A 15,566-nucleotide genomic window follows, 5' to 3' on the forward strand; every position below is an offset into this window, starting at 1 on the left:
CCCAAGTAGCTGGGACTCTAGGCACCTGCCACAGCACCCCACTATTTTTTTGTTGCAGTTGTCATTGCTGTTTAGCTGGCCCAGGCTGGGTTCTAACCCATCAGCCTGGGTATATGTGGCCGGCGCCCTATCCACTCACTGTGCTACTGGTGCTGTCTGTGCTTTACTTTTAAAATTGTACTGGCCTTACAAAAATAATTTAGAACCTTTTGCTGGTTTCCAGAAAATGCAGAGGGAAGGAGTTCTTTAAAGTTTAGGTAAAATTCTTCTGGTGCTTTTTGGTTTGGTAGTCAAGGATGGTGTTCACTCTCGATAACCTTATCAGCTTCTTTTACCATCTGGGTTGTTTTAATAAATATTCTGGGATTAGCACTGATCATTTTTATAGTCCTTAGTAAATTTTCCACTTTCTCTGTCTCACACTGATTTCCGTAATACCGACAATGTATCTGTAATCTTTTGTAGTTGTCCATTTCCCCTTTCTTTTGTTTCCTTTTCGTTTTCCCAGATTGGGGTCTCCTAAGTATGTTTTTTTTTCTTTTTTTGCAGTTTTTGGTCGGGGCTGGGTTTGAACCCGCCACCTCTGGCAGATGGGGCCAGCGCCTTACTCCTTTGAGCTGCAGGCGCTGCCCTCTCCCAAGGATGTTTTAAAATTAATTTTGCTTTTATATTTCCTCTGGCATATGTTTTCTCTAATTTTTTTGAGTTGTTAAGTTACTAAAAAGTGAAAGTCAGTAAATATATGAAGCTATTCCTTTTTTCCTCTTTGGGGTCTGTTTTATCTTGTAGCAACACAGATTCTGAGAGGTGTGTGTGCACGATTAGCTTCTAGATTTTAGCAGTTTTTTATTGTGATTTTTCTCTTGGACCCAAGAGCGTTTAAATTTTAGTATGGTGGGGAATTTTTTACTTTTATTGTATATTGATTAGAGAATTCATCTGTATCTACTTTGGGGGATCATGTTGAGGTTTTATGTTCTGACATGTGGCCTGTTAGTCTCCTAAATGAATTTTCTGTGTGCCTTCTCTAACTTTTTCATACTGTTTGCTCTTTTAATTTTGATGTTGTGTTGGTATATACTCTGGCCTACCAGATTTTCAGTGATGATTCTGTCTTTGTTAAATACCCTTCTTTGTCTGACTTAATGCTTTTGGCCTTGATTTTAATCCTCTCTGACATTCACAGTGTCTAGCCCACTTTGTATGTGATGTTTGCATTTGCCTGGCATATTTTTGTTCAATTGTTACCAGTATCGGTTTTTTTCTTATAAATATTATTTTGAAATAATTTTAGATTCACATAAAAAACTGTGTAGGAGTTCCTGCATACCCATCGCCCAACTTCCCCCAGGAGACACGTTTGACAGAGCTGTGGAGTGCAATTGTCAAAAGCAGAAAATGAATGTTGTCAGTACAATACTATTATTTATCTCCATTGAGTTCTGGTAGTTTTATTTATTAACATCTTCAATTTAGGTGCCTAGAGATGTTCGAGGTATTAGTCCTTCATTATTGTAATTTCTTGAGGGATCTGACCCTGGCAATTTATCTCTTTTTTTCTTTGATAAGTCGGTAGCAAGACTGATAGTTTTTATCGGTCTTTTCAGAGAACTAGCTTTAGAGTGATTCTTCTGTTCTTGAGTTTGATTTCTGGTCTCTAGTTTTATTTTGGTGAATGTCTATCTACTGTTAACGAAATGTTTTATAAATGTACATCAAGCTAAGTTGCTTGCTGGTGGTGTTGAAGTCTACTATATCCTTGATGAAAGAAAGTCTTCATTTTAGTGTGGTCCAATTATCCATTATACTTTATTGGAGTTTTGTTTTGTCCAGTAAAATTTATCCCTTTTCTTCCAAAAGCTTTGTTTTATCGATCTTATTTCATATGACATATGTAAGGGGTACAAATATCTTTTGTTGTTGTTATTGCCAGTATCAATAGACCCTGGTTCCTTTTAGTTAAAGAGACAGGGTTTTGCTGTGTTGCCCAGCTGGAAATGCAGTGGCACCATCACAGCTCACTGCCCCCTCCTGATTCAGGCACGCGCTGCCATGCCTGGCTAATTAAAAATGTGTAGAGACTTAGGGTCTTGCTATGTTGCCCAGGTTGGTCTCAAACAATCCTCCCACCTTGGTCTCCTGAGTTGTTGAGATTATAGGTGTGAGCCACTGAGCCTGGCATATTTACTTATTTTTTAATGGCAAACCTATATCTTGGAGCAGCAGCTTGCCAAAGGATCCCCCCAAGGCTCAAGAAGTACCCCCCACGCAGGGAAACACCTGGTAAGTCTATTTATGGAACATGGTTCAGCGTTGACCTCTTAGTTCTGGGGAGATACCACCCCTGCTCTAAAGGTTTCTTCTCTAGCCACCCCTGGGAATGTTGCTTGCCCGATGGCACATCTGGGATCTCCTCCTTTAGCCTGGTGTCATAGGTGGGGCAGGGGAGAAGAGCTTCCCCGCTGTGGCAAGAGCTTCCAGGCTGTGGAGCCCACCTTGGAGGACTCTGGAATCTGCCTGGGAGCTGCAGACGTCCCCTCTGAACTTTCTCTTCCTGACGTGGCCCGGGTTTCACCAGCTTAAGTGAAAACCGACTCACAGCTGCAGGCTTCCAACTGGCCATTTGCAGGAAAAACAGTAAATCCACCCTGACCTCGATTAGACCCCTGGGACAGCACTTTACAAAAATACTCCAAACGCTCATTTACAATGAGGAAATGGGGCCTCAGGGAGGAAAACGTGCAGCAGTCCTGCGGCTGGCCTCTGTAAGGCCCTGTGTGCTGGCAGGAGCAGGCTATACGCCACGGCTCAAAGACACCGGCGCTATCATAAAAATCACTGATTTAATAAATAGTGTGATGTTTCTGTGCAGGCTGCTCTCTGGTGTCCCAGAGCCGGGGCCTCCCGAGGACCATCCTGAGGCTCTTGCAGGTCGCTAGGGGGAGAACCGAGTGAGTGACCTACTACTATAGTGTCCCCAAAATCTCCCTCGGAAGAGTCTGCATGGCAGAAAGACTAGGGGAAGAGCCAGAGTCACATAAAAATAGAGGCTCTGGCGGACGTGCCGGGAACGAGGGCCACTACATGTCTTCGTGGTACGTCTGTACTTCCCTGGCTCTCGGGCAGTATTTCTCAAAAAGTTTGAGGAGCTCTGAGAAAATGAAGACAGACGAAGCCAATCCGGTTAAAGACAGCAGATCTGCCAAAAGGGGAAGGGAGCAAATGGTCAGTGTACACACCACACCGCTCCGGGCCTGGCCCTGCCCCACTGCCACGTGGTCTCGTCAGGCTGAGAGTTGGTCTGGGGCTCCAACCCACAGAGCAGGGGAAGGCGGGAGTTGTCATGGGAGGGCAGTGTCACGGGAGGGCAGTGTCACGAGAGGGCAGTGTCACAGCCCCCCCAGGGAGGGGGTCCCAAGTCACTGCTTCTTGCAAATGCAACGCCCCAAGGCCCAGGCCAGGCTCCCATCTAGTAACCTGCCTCGTTCCTTTCCATTAATTCCTAAGCCTCCCTCTGCCTCTGCTGTGTCCTGCCCAACACACCCGTCTCTGGCCCCGGCTGTCAACACGCTGGCTGCCCAGCAGTCACTTCATGTTTGCTAAGCTGCCTCTCTTCCCAGTGGACGGAAACATCTGTCAGATCTTATTTTGGGGGCTCCCTTTCATTTGTCTGCTCCTGCAGGGAACTGAGCAGGCAACTGAGTAGTGACCCAAGCTGGCAGTGCTTTTCAGGTGATAGGGAAGAGTCTTACCTGAGGTGTCTCTACGGCCCCCGTCCTGACTGATCACCCTGAGCTGGGCTGGAGCCATGTTCCACCCCAGGCTCTGATGGGCCTATGGGGCTGCTGCACCAGCCCCCCTGTCCTCTGTCCCCCAGCAGCAAGCCTGGGCCAGAAGGGAGGGGGGAGCCTCCTCCTTACAACTGTCCCTCTGATGGGCCTATGGGGCTGCCGCACCAGCCCCCTGTCTTCTGTCCCCTAGTAGGGGTAGCCAGCAGCAAGCCTGGGCCAGAAGGGAGGGGGGAGCCTCCTCCTTACAACTGTCCCCTTGGCCCCTCTCCTGCTGAAACGGGGTTCAGAGGAAGGCCTCACCGCACTGGGGTGAGAGGTATGGGGTCCCCAGGTTTCTGCCCAGGGCTTATGTACTCAGGGCCCTTGGAAAGCCACAGTCACTAAATCACGTCCCTTTCAGCAAGAATTAGAGAAAACCCAGCTCTCTGTCTTCAGGGGAGCAGCTGTCTGAGTCACACTGCTGGGCCCAGGCCTCCCACGGTGCTCCCATCCCTACTAATTCTCTCCCAGTCCCTACGCTGGGGGAGGGGACTTGCCCCAAGTCTCCCTTATGTTCCTATGTCCCCAGCCCATGAAGCAGAGCAAAAGGCCATGTAAGGGTCTGTTCCTTTGAGGACAGAAGGACCCATGACAGCTTTGGCCCCTCAGGGCGCTCTGCTGTCCAGCTGCTCCCCTCCCATCAGCCACCGCCACACCAAGCAGCCAGGCTGTGCCCATGTCGAGGGCTGGTGTCCTGCACTCACCTAGCGCTCCCAGGTTCTCAGTCTGGAAGACCTTCTGCAGGGGTGGGATGTAAATGACGGCCAGCTGCCCCAGCACGGAGCCAAGCACGGAGTAGAGGAACATGTGGTTGCTGAGGAAGCCAACCTCGAATATCAGCTTGGTCTGCGGATAAGAAGGCCTCGTCGCCCATCTGCAACCTGCGTCGCAGGCAAGGCAGCAGGGCCGGGCTGCCCCCGAGCAGCCTCAGCACCTGTCACCAAGAGCCTGAGGTCCTGTGGTGAGGGGGCCTTCCGGGGTGGGGGGCCCGGGCCTCACCTGGGAGCGGCAGGTCAAGGCGTTGAAGAGATCAAACAACACAAAACACGTGAATGTCATGGTCGTGGTGCGCGGGGTGTTCGCTTTGTCCTCAGGCATCTGGAATGTTAGTGCACAGGAGGGAGGTTGTAGCAGAAGATGAGGTCCCCGGGATGCAATTCATCACCACCCACAGAGCTGCAGGCAGGGCCGGCTGTCCCCAGGGCAGGCTGCGGGCGCTGCCTTCAGCCTCACTGTCAGCAGGCATGACACCAGCCTGAGTCTCCTGGGCACACTCGCCTGCCACGAGGACCCAGCCCCTCATCAGGACTGTCAGCTGCTGGGATGACAAGGCTGCCTAGACACGGTGGCACAGAGAGGTGGCACAGCCATGGAAACGCCACCTGATCTGGGAGGGAAGGCTGCCAGGGAGCTGATGCTACGACAGTTACTCCCACATAACAGAATAATCACATAACCACTTCCTGTAGGTAGGTCAACGAGGGCTGGCTCCTAAGAGGTACCTGAACCTGGGCCCAGGGACAGCCCTAGAGCTCTCCTGGCCTGGCTCTGGACCCCTGGAGACCTGAGCTGAGGTCACAGTCGGGCCAGCATTGCAGGATATGGCCGGAGCTGAGGTGAGACCAGCTCACTGTCAGAAGTTTCTGGGCAGTGCTCACTTCAGCTTCTTACCACCTGAGAGGCCTTGCTCTCCAGCCTGGGCAGAAGGCCTCGGCTTCTGGCCTTAGTTCGGCTGCCAGACCAGAGGTGTTCAGACGTGAGCCTTAAAACAGCATTTGAGGCAGCAGGGCTTGGGTGGGGTCCAGGCATCTGGTTTCTCACAGGCTCCCAGGGTAGGGTGACCAGATTTTAACATTGATTAAAGCGGGACAACATGGCTGGGGGGCGGGGGCAGGGCAGGGCAGGGCCTGACAACAATGCAAACTTTGATAAGCAGTTCTCGATAATCACTTCTCAACAATTATTTGTTATGTTACAGTTTAACATTATAAAATTAACAAAAATAATATAAAACTCATATTCTGGCGAAATAGCCACATGGCAGTCGGAAACCATATATTCCCTTCCTGTTCTCCTGCCTGTTCGTGTGCATTCTTTCCAAAAATCGGGACTTTTTAAAAACGCCACGGGACGTGGGACAAATTATTAAAAATCAGGACTGTCCCGCCAAAAGCAGGACGTCTGGTCACCCTATCCCAGGGGCACTGAGCCACCGCCAGGACCAGGGAGGCCTGTCTCTCCCCCCATAGGCTGGACAGGTGACACTGCAGGGAACTCAGGGCAGGGGGAGCAGGGAAAGCAGGGCAAGGCTAGGAAAGAGGGTCTTGCAACAAATGTGGCCATGGTGGCCAGCGTCCCATCCTGCTTCCCGCATGTAGGCAAGAAGTTGGACAGATCACCTGCCTGATGCCCATCCAGGCCATTGTACATCTCAGCCCAGAGTGCCCTGAACCGCAGGGCAAGAAAGTGACCCCTGGTAAGATCTGAGGCCAACTGCCAGTTCTGGAGGTTTCGAATTGTTCCCTGGTGACAATAATAGTATTAGGGGGCACCCTGCTTCTGTAGAAAGAAATCCGAATTTCTTTCTGAAAAGCCTCAAGTCCCATCCATTTCCTGCCCCCTACTCAGACAGCCCCACGGTCTCCTGCGTGAGCCCCCCGGGAGTGAGGCAGGACCATCCAGCCCAGCGTCTGTGCCATGAGCGGTCAGCAGGCTCACCTCCTTCCAGAAGATGAACAGGGTCCCACTGATGATGACTGCGGCGGACAGGAAGACCTTCAGGAGGAGGGCACGGCTGAGGATCGTGTCCTTGACGCTCCGAGGAGGCTGCCTGAGGGCATCTTTGTCAACTGGCTCTACCCCCAAGCTGCTCAGGACAAGAGAGACACCTTGAAATGAACCATAATGGAAAAAGGACCCTCAAAGCCATGTCCGGGGAGGCCTCCCGGGACAGGGTGTATGCCACAGGCCCGGGTGTCCCAGTCCTGGCAGCTGTATGCCTCCTCTACACTCATGCTGGCCTCTCCCTCTGTGCCCCACACATCGGGGGAAAACCACCCAAGGAGGCCGCCCACCCTGTGGTCTCGGAGCCAGGCTTAGCTGTTCCTTACATTCGGACAATTCCATCACCACAAGGGGACTCTCGAGAGTCAGGATGCAGGCTCTGCCCCACGCAGGGCCCTTGTCAGTGAGGGCCGCTGCCTCCAGCCAACCTCCAAACAGCAGGGGAGGCAGGTGGTATAGCAGGGCAGGCAGGTGAGGCCCCCACTGCAGGGATACAGCTGAGGGCCAGCATCGCAGGCTATCCCACTCCCAGGGAGAGCTTGCAGCACTCACAATGGGCTGTGGGGGGACAAACAAGGACAGGCTTTCCCTGGGCAGCTGTAGTGATTAAGGCAGCTGAGACCATAAGCTGGCTACTTCAGAAATAGTACCTAATGTGGGTCTTCCGACTCCACAGCCCACTCTTTCCCCTGTGCCCTCCGGCTGGCTTAGGACCCCCATTCTCACTCACTCCTGCAGCTGGTCACTTCCTGAGCAGCTGCTGTGGCCAGGCTCTTTAGAAGCTGGCAATAAAGGGGGGAAATAATCAAGAACCCTGCCTCACGAAGCTGACAGTGTAAAGGGGAGGCAGGTTAGAACCAGATAAGTAGGATACATATTAATATATGCAAGTGTGTATGTATATACGCGTGCGTGTCTGTGTATCCACATGTATCTCCATCTTCGCCTCTAGGGAAAAATAAAGCAGGGCGAGGGGACTGAGTAGGAGGAGGTGCTATTAGAGCAATCAGGGAGGACTTCTCGGAGGCAGTGACTAGGCAGAGGGGGCAGAAAGCTCCACTCGCTCCCAGGTGCTCCCCTCTCTGTGTTCTAGTCCCTAGCTCTCACCCCAGTGCACACGTCAGGTTTCTGGGAACTCGTCATGGAGAGTCACTGTCCGTCCCTGCAGCCCGGCCGCCCCGCTCACCTCTGCGCCGGCGGCCCGTCCATGATGATGTTGATCCACAGGATCTGCATGGCATTCAGGGGGCTGGGCAGGTTGAACACGGTGGACAGGGCGATGAGGCTCAGGGCGGAGATGCTCCTGCGGGCGCGGGCAGACACAGGCCATCAGCAGCTGCCCCGCTTGGCACCTAAGTCTGGGAAACACTGGGCTCCACTTACGTGCTCAGCTGGAACCGGACAAAGTTTTTGATGTTGTAGAAAATCCCCTTGCCTTCCTCCACTGCGTTCCTGTGAGAGAAGAGGGTGGTTACTCGAGGGGGTCTTGGGGGAGGGCACAGTCAGCTCAGCAGCGGTGACCAGCCTGGGTGGACACTGCACTCGGAGCCCAGGGCCACACACCAGTAGGAGACAATATTGTCTTAACAGATGCCCACCAGGGACTGGTCCCCAAGCCATGTCAGTGTGCAAATCATACCCTCAACGCCTCCAGGTAGACCCTAAATCTTTCCCATCCTGAGCCCACAAACCCTGCCCCTTGCTGAGGATCCCTGACATGCTTAAGGCCCCTCTGTGACTTACCAGGGAAGAGATAGCAAACCCATTACACCTGAAAATGAGATCTGGGGGCAGGACAGAGTGGAGGTTGAGAGGTGGGCGGGCACCACCTGCTGTGTCCTCAGTAGGCCCTTATAAAAACTCAGCCTGAGGTCCCTAATGTAGTAGGAAAAAACCTATCTAATGCCTCCCTACAATTTTACTGAAAGATTTTGCGAAAGAACTAAAACTGTAAAGTTATGACTATACTTCTTTTTTTTTTTTTAAACTAAGGAGTATGTGTGTGTTTGTTGAGACAAAGTCTCGCTATGTTGCCCTCAATAGAGTGCTGTGGGGTCATAGCTCACAGCCACCTCAAACTCTTGAGCTCAAGCCTCCCAAGTAGCTGGGACTATAGACTCCTGCCACAATACTGGCTATTTTTGTTGTTGTTGTTTAGCAGGCCTGGGTTGGGTTCAAACCCACCAGCCCCAGTGCATGTGGCTGGAGCCCTAACCACTGAGCGATGGGCGCTGGCCGAGACAGGCGTAGATGTTTTAAGGATTCCTATAGCTAATCCACTGTAGAGAAAAGACTGCTCTGGGAAGGGCATGATCACACAGAACTTAAGTGTTTGTTCAAGATTTTTGACAACAGGCTTAAAGATTTTTCCCCTACCTCCAATTACTGTGAAAAAAATGAGCAAAATCTTAATTAGAACTAATTAAAATCAGATCCAGAGGAAAGGTCCATTTATTAAGAGGAAATACTGACAAATGAAACAGAAAAAAAATGTTTTTTGTTTTTCCATAATCCCAGAACCTAGAGATCACATCGTGGTGAGTGATATGGGCATTTCTGGCCGGGTCCAGTCTCCCTCCACTGCACGTATCCACAGGGGCACACGGGGCTCGGGGTAATATCCCCATGTGTGTCTTTTCTGCATGCTACAGTATGAGCAGTAGTATTTCTTTGTGTCATCAAAATCCTTTTCAAAACATGGCTTTTCCCTGGCACGCAGGACTCCTGTATCTCACCGTGAGCTACTTAGGGGGGGCTCCAGGCTTTCCTTACACATAACTCACTGCTGCTGCCTGGAGACCTGACCCAGCTCTCCTAGAGGGGCTGGGGCCTGAAACACAACTGCAGGTGACAAACTCAAGTTCTGCAAGTGTCCGTAACATCCCCTGGGTGCTAAGTGCGACTGGCCCCACCACCCTACTTTGAGAGGCTCTTGGTGTCTGCGGGTGGTAACACTTTCCGCCTCCGTGAGCTCTGAGATTCAGCAATTACAGGGGATTCCTTGGGACCCCTTCTTGGCAGGGGCCCCCTGTGTCACCACGGTGGCAGATCCCACAGGGAAGCAGGTAACCTCAGGTGTTTTGCAACTGAAAACCCCCTCATGGGGAGCTTACATGATGGCTGAGAAGTCATCGTCCACCAGGATCATGTTGGCGGCCTCTTTACTGACATCCGTCCCTGTCCGCCCCATGGCGATTCCAATGTCGGCAGACTTCAGCGCGACTGCATCGTTCACCCCGTCCCCAGTCATGGCCACAATGGCCCCTGACTCCTGCAAAGCCTTTGGAGAGAGCAGGCGAGAGAGGTCTGCAGGCTGAGGCCCCACCTGGGGTCCTTCCTTCCCCCTGACACTCTGCTGCACACACTGCGGCCACAGCGGGGACCTGCCTAGAGGACCCCAAAGTCAGGTGGCCTGAGCCTGAGTCCCAGCTCTATTCACAGCAGCATGGGAACTGGACAAACCCTTCACCTGCTCAACCTCAGTTTCCCCCTCTGCAAAGTGGGATCAGCAACTTCATAGGGCTGTTGTGAGGCCCAAACGAAGATGATCGACACAGCGGTGCCCAGCACTGTTGATGAAGCCTCATAAAACTTATCCATTACTATTAAAAAATAACAATCAACAATGCATGCCCTGAAACCATGAGGGGCCCAGTACAGATTAATATTTTCTTTGAGTAACAACTTGCCTAGGGATTTGCTCTGTAGAATTAAAGAACATAACATAAAAGAAAAAGCATAACTATTAGAAGAGTCCACAGGCAAATTTTCCAAGTACATGTGAGGAAAGCTAAGCACACCTTGTGTCTCTTTCAAGTTTTGGATGCATAATCAGTTCTTTAACGGGCCCCTTGAGATGCTCCAAGAGAATCACAGGCTTTGCTTGATCCTCTCGCCAGCCTTGCAAACCAGCTGATGTCATTAATAGTGTTCCCATTTTACAGATGAGAAAACTGAGGCACAGAGTTAAATCACAGGAATGACACCAAAGAGTGCCCAGCTAGGATGCTAATAAAGGGTCGCTTTTGTTTATTTTTTCCCTTTGCTTTATTCAATTCCAGCTCTTTCTTTCCAGTGTGTGTGGCAAATGATCCCCCAGTTCTTTCCTCCTCCTCCTAATAGGCTGCCAGGGGGAGATGACATTTCCCAGCATCTCTTGCAGCTAGACTTGGCCATGTGACCTCATGCTGGGGGGGTGGCGTGGGGGCATGAGCAGGCAATTTCTGAGCCCCGTCCTTCAGGGACCTACCCACCCACCCCTGCTCAGCCTCCTCCCTGCTGGCTGTGAAAAGTTAAGCCCTGGGGCAGAAGCCTTGGGGCACAGAGAAGAAAGCCACAGTCGGGCCTCGTACCAATGCGTCAGGGGCCTTGTTACATGGTGCAGCTGGTGCCTCCTTCACTCAACGTACCTTTATAATTTTGAGCTTGTGCTTCGGGCTGGTCCTGAAGAACACAGAAACCTGGAAACAGAAGTGACAGAGCCAAGAGTCACAGAATTCAGAGCTGGAGACCCACCCCTTCCCCCTGCTGAGCCTCTGGGGAACTTTACCTTTGAGGCGTGTTCCGCCAGCTGGTCCTTCTCCATGCTGTCCACCTCCTCTCCAGACATGGCTTGCAGTTTCCCGTTGCCCAGGCCGATGTTTCTGCCTTTAGAGAGAATCAGCTCTGAGGCCCTGAGACTGTGGTACACCGACCCCAACGGGTCCCTATCTTGGCCATACAGAATAAGAATGAAACCCTGGTGGATACCATTGACTGAGCACCTGCTGTGTTAAACATGATCTCAATTCTATCCATGTTAATATATGATAAGAGCCTTGCTACCCCCACTTTCAAGATGGGGAAATAGTGCCTTTCCCAAGGATGTATAGCTGGTAAGTAGCAGTAATGGAACCTGGCAAAGTTCTATCTGATGCCAAAGATTTTACCTTTTCATAGTGCCGGTCTACCCCTAACTACGAAAAAAAACCCAAGGTGTGGCAACCCTCAAAACAGTAATAATTAGAGGAATCAGAAGAGGGCTGCTAGTCTTCTGCTGATGAAGAGTCTGAGGTTCAGAGTGCTCAGTGATTTGCCAAAAATACATAGATAGTGGCAGAAACCAGTATCTGGGACACAAAACTGCCTGTGAAGATGAGGCAAGATTGTGGGTGAACTGAGACTCACAGGTCCTCAGTATACGAGAGGACTCTTCCCCTTCAGGAGAACCTGCCAACATTTCAGAAACGGGGACACCTCAGAAGTTGGAACACAGCTCCACAAATCTCAGAATCTTTTCCGAGCATGCAGAGCCAGTGTGAGCACTCCTGACCAGGGTCTCCCAGGATGACCGGTGGCAGTGGCCCTGCTGTAAAGGACGTGGAATGCTCTCTTTCTTAATCCACCCAGTCCATTACCTATTGCCAAGGCTGTTTCCAGAGCATCTCCTGTTATCATTTTCACAGACACTCCTGACTCGGAGAGAACTTGCACTGCTTCCCTCACGCCGGCCCGTGGAGGGTCGATGATGCCGACGAGACCCAGAAACGTCAGCCTCCCCAGCTCGGGCCCAGAGGCCAGGGCCAGCACTGAGGAGAGACCAAAGCCCCAGCAAGGGTCATGGGGGCCCAGGGACCATTCTTAGACCCCATACAGGCCCCACCCTGGCCCAGATCCCCCTCTGTCTGCAAGGGGTGGGGTAGCAAATTCCCAGACTGCACAGGGGAGGCTGAGAGCTCTCGCTGGCTCTCAGGCCTGTACAGGTATCCCCTGAATAGACAGGAACACCAGGACCAGCCTGCACAGACGAAAATGAGACTATTGTTCAAGTTACAGAATCTGGCCCCCGCCCCAACAATAACAGCCACAGAGAAGCTGTGAAGTGGCGGACAAGGGGACAGCTCCTGCCCTTTGTCTACTCTGTGCTCCTTTTGTCTCCAGCAGACTTGGGGCATCAGCTACCAGAGGTTTAGAAAAATCTACTGAGTTGAGTGGACTCTCTCTGTGGGCCTGTCCCTGACTCTGTTTCAGTGGTACAGAAGCAAGGCCCAGTGGTCTGAGATTGGGGTGGAGTAAGAACTGGACTTCTCTCACCTTATTGACCCTGAAGGGGGTTGTGACTTAGAAGCCCCTAGCACTTCCCTCTTGCACAGCCATGAGGCCATGCTAATCATTTTGGTGCCATGTGCTAATAATGTCGGTGCCATGTGCTAATAACACTGGTGCCATGTGCTAATGATGTGAGTGCCATGTGCTAATAATGCTGGTGCCATGTGCTAATAATGCAGGTCCATGTGCTAATTATGATGGTGCTCTTCCTCCCTTTGCCAGTGCTCCCCTCCCAACACTGACCCTGGGGTCTACAAATCCCAGAAGCCCCATCACAAGCATGCCCTGCCCCTGGGAAGCACATGGAAAAGCTCTATCCCAGAGGACCTTGCTCCTGCCTCCACCCCATCACCCTATCTCTCCTTACCACTCCATGGGACATGCCATCTTTTCCCTGGGGGGAGGTACCTCAAAGCCCAAGCCGAGTCTAGGGGTTTCAGCAGGCTGGGTGGGGGGATCTGCTAAGTCCCCTGGCCCTACTCTATGCCTATCACATGGCAGGTGCTCAGTTCATACCCACTGGTGATGAGTTGTAGCCCCTCTGATTCCCTGGCCTGCTGTGGGTTTGGAGGAACTCAGGGGCCCTTTGTAACTCCAGTCACCAGGATGCACTTTCCCAGCCACAGGCTGGAGTTAAGCCCATTTACAAAGATGAAAAGACTCATGTGTTGGTGGTGGCAGTGGAAAGTCTCAACCCACCTCCATGAGTGACCAATTCTTGCTACATCCTCCTTTGAAGCCCTGTGTGTTATTAAGACGCTACAGCCTGAGAGACCTGGGTTCAAGTGCTGGCTCCTCTCCAGACTAGCTGTGTGGCCTTGCCAGTTCCTCAACCTCTCAGGGCCTCACTGCAGCCTGGTGGGGACTCAGGGCACGGTCTGGGGAGGGGGGACAGGACCCAAACACCAGGGTCATGCAGAGCAAGGGGTAGATTTAGAGGCCAGGGCTGCCTGGGAGGTTTATTTTCTAAGGTGGTCACTCTTTAGTGATGTTGTCAGCAGGTGGCAATGTGACCTGAATGTGTAGCTACTTAATAACTTGCATGTCAGCCGTTATAGCTACAACAGCCAGGTCCATGCCAGTCTCTCCTGTGCAGTCTTCCACTCCTCCCAGAAATCTGCCAAGTAACTGCTACTTATGCCTCCTTTGTGCAGATGGGGAAACTGAGGCACAGGTGTCCCTGTGAGGCTATTATAGACCTGAGTGCTGCACAGACCCTTCTGGGGGCACTGAGATGGGTAAAGTGCCCCTGCTTTGGGGGAACACACGCCTCACTCAGGAAGAGGTGACACTCAAGGTTGGCCACACTCTGCCCCAGTGATCCTTGATGCACCTGGTGTCAGCAAACCTGCCAGTGACTCATGAGTCTGCTCCCTGCGGGGGAAACCATGGCAACTGGAAGGAACAGGTCAAGCCTCTCATCTTCCCCCGGGAGAATGCGGGCTGTCTGGAGTGTTGTAAATGCTTCCTCTGAAGCTGAACAGGGTGATGAGCGACACCACAGGGAACATAAGTTTAATGTTCAGCCCATCGTGGAAGGCGTTGGCTCTGGTGCAGAAAATTGGAAATGGCCAACAAATGAAAAATGTTCCCTGATGAAAAAGACTTTGGGTTTTCCTAACCAGAGGCAACAAGCAAGAGAGATGTAGCAGGGAAGTTGGTGTGTGGGTGCATCCCCATTCGCCTGTCTTAGAAGACTCAGCAAGCGAGGGGCCACCTGTCTCAGACACAGGAGCCACACGCAGACTCATGGGTGTCATTTAGTGGCTGGATTTGGGGGGCTCTTTGTCTTTACTCTGACATAAAATTCTAAGCTCACTTTGCTGCTATCAGCATGCTGCTGGTGGTGACCTTATTCACTAAGGACCCTGCATTAATGTACCCCAAAAGTCAAGGTTGTGTGCAAACTTAGAGCTCCAGAATGGGGCCAGAGGCACTGACCCCGTAGACCGAGGGATCCCATCCTCCTCTTTTCCTGCTGGCAGAACGACCTCAGCTGGGGCGTCAGTGGCAGGGGGATGCCCCCGTTATTGTACATGGTGCAGTGGCAAATCACCTCTTCAAAGGCCCCCTTCATGAAGTAAATGTCTTCCCGATCCTTGGAAAAGAAAAAAGGAAAAAAATCTGCTGTCACCGGTTATCTCGATTCCTGGTGACCGCCACCGCATTCTGCACAAGGGTACACAGACGTGCCCAGGGATGTTTGCAGGGGAGTTACTGACAGCGAACAGCTACTGGGCACTGAGATGGAGCAGGTCGGGGAACCACGGATCTGCACATGGGGCGTAGTCTCTGAGTGAGGTCGGTCTCTGACCCCAACCCCATTCCACATGAAGCTCCCGTGTTCATGTGGCTCAGGGCGGCCCAGCCGGTGTTACACCTTCGCTGTGTGTTTCACTTCCTGTTTTCTCTCCAGGGCAGGTGCCACATCTCTTTTGTTCCCTCCTACACTTGGCTTATAAGAGTAAACCCAAGTAGCTGGGCACAGTGGCTGGGTCCTATAATCCCAGCACTCTGGAAGGCAGAGGCAGGAGGATCCCTTGACCTCAGGAGTTCGAGACTAGCCTGAGCAAGAGCAAGACCCCCATCTCTATTAAAAATAGAAAAACTAGCCAGGTGTTATGGCAGGTGCCTATAGTCCTAGCTACTTGGGAGGCTGAGGCAAGAGGATCACTTGCAGTCAAGAGTTCAAGACCAGCTTGGGCAACATAGCAAGATCCTGTCTTTACTAAAAATAGAAAAATTAGCCAAGTGTTATGGCAGGTGCCTGTAGTCCCAGCTACTTGGGAGGCTGAGGCAGGAGGATTGCTTGAGCCTAAGAGTTTGAGGTTGCCGTGAGCTAGGCTGACACTATAGCTCAGTCTA

The 15,566-nt window shown here is 51.8% G+C and overlaps 1 protein-coding gene across 1 annotated transcript in view; it reads right to left on the reverse strand.

Annotated features, from left to right (window-relative positions):
• Positions 1 to 3,080: 3,080 nt before the first annotated feature.
• ATP2C2 (ATPase secretory pathway Ca2+ transporting 2) overlaps positions 3,081 to 15,566 on the reverse strand; it is a 54,735-nt gene continuing 42,249 nt past the window's right edge. Inside the window, exons 16-26 of the mRNA XM_012806097.1 lie at positions 14,643 to 14,799; positions 12,011 to 12,181; positions 11,164 to 11,261; positions 11,024 to 11,074; positions 9,728 to 9,894; positions 7,998 to 8,066; positions 7,801 to 7,917; positions 6,549 to 6,696; positions 4,830 to 4,928; positions 4,535 to 4,676; positions 3,081 to 3,199 (exon numbers count right to left, since the gene is read on the reverse strand). Coding sequence (XP_012661551.1) covers positions 3,081 to 3,199; positions 4,535 to 4,676; positions 4,830 to 4,928; positions 6,549 to 6,696; positions 7,801 to 7,917; positions 7,998 to 8,066; positions 9,728 to 9,894; positions 11,024 to 11,074; positions 11,164 to 11,261; positions 12,011 to 12,181; positions 14,643 to 14,799 — 1,338 coding nt within the window. The remainder of the gene's footprint in view (positions 3,200 to 4,534; positions 4,677 to 4,829; positions 4,929 to 6,548; positions 6,697 to 7,800; positions 7,918 to 7,997; positions 8,067 to 9,727; positions 9,895 to 11,023; positions 11,075 to 11,163; positions 11,262 to 12,010; positions 12,182 to 14,642; positions 14,800 to 15,566) is intronic.

The sequence above is a fragment of the Otolemur garnettii genome, unplaced genomic scaffold (genome assembly GCF_000181295.1).
Source record: "Otolemur garnettii isolate 467f Iridium unplaced genomic scaffold, OtoGar3 scaffold00047, whole genome shotgun sequence".
NCBI lineage: Eukaryota > Metazoa > Chordata > Mammalia > Primates > Galagidae > Otolemur > Otolemur garnettii.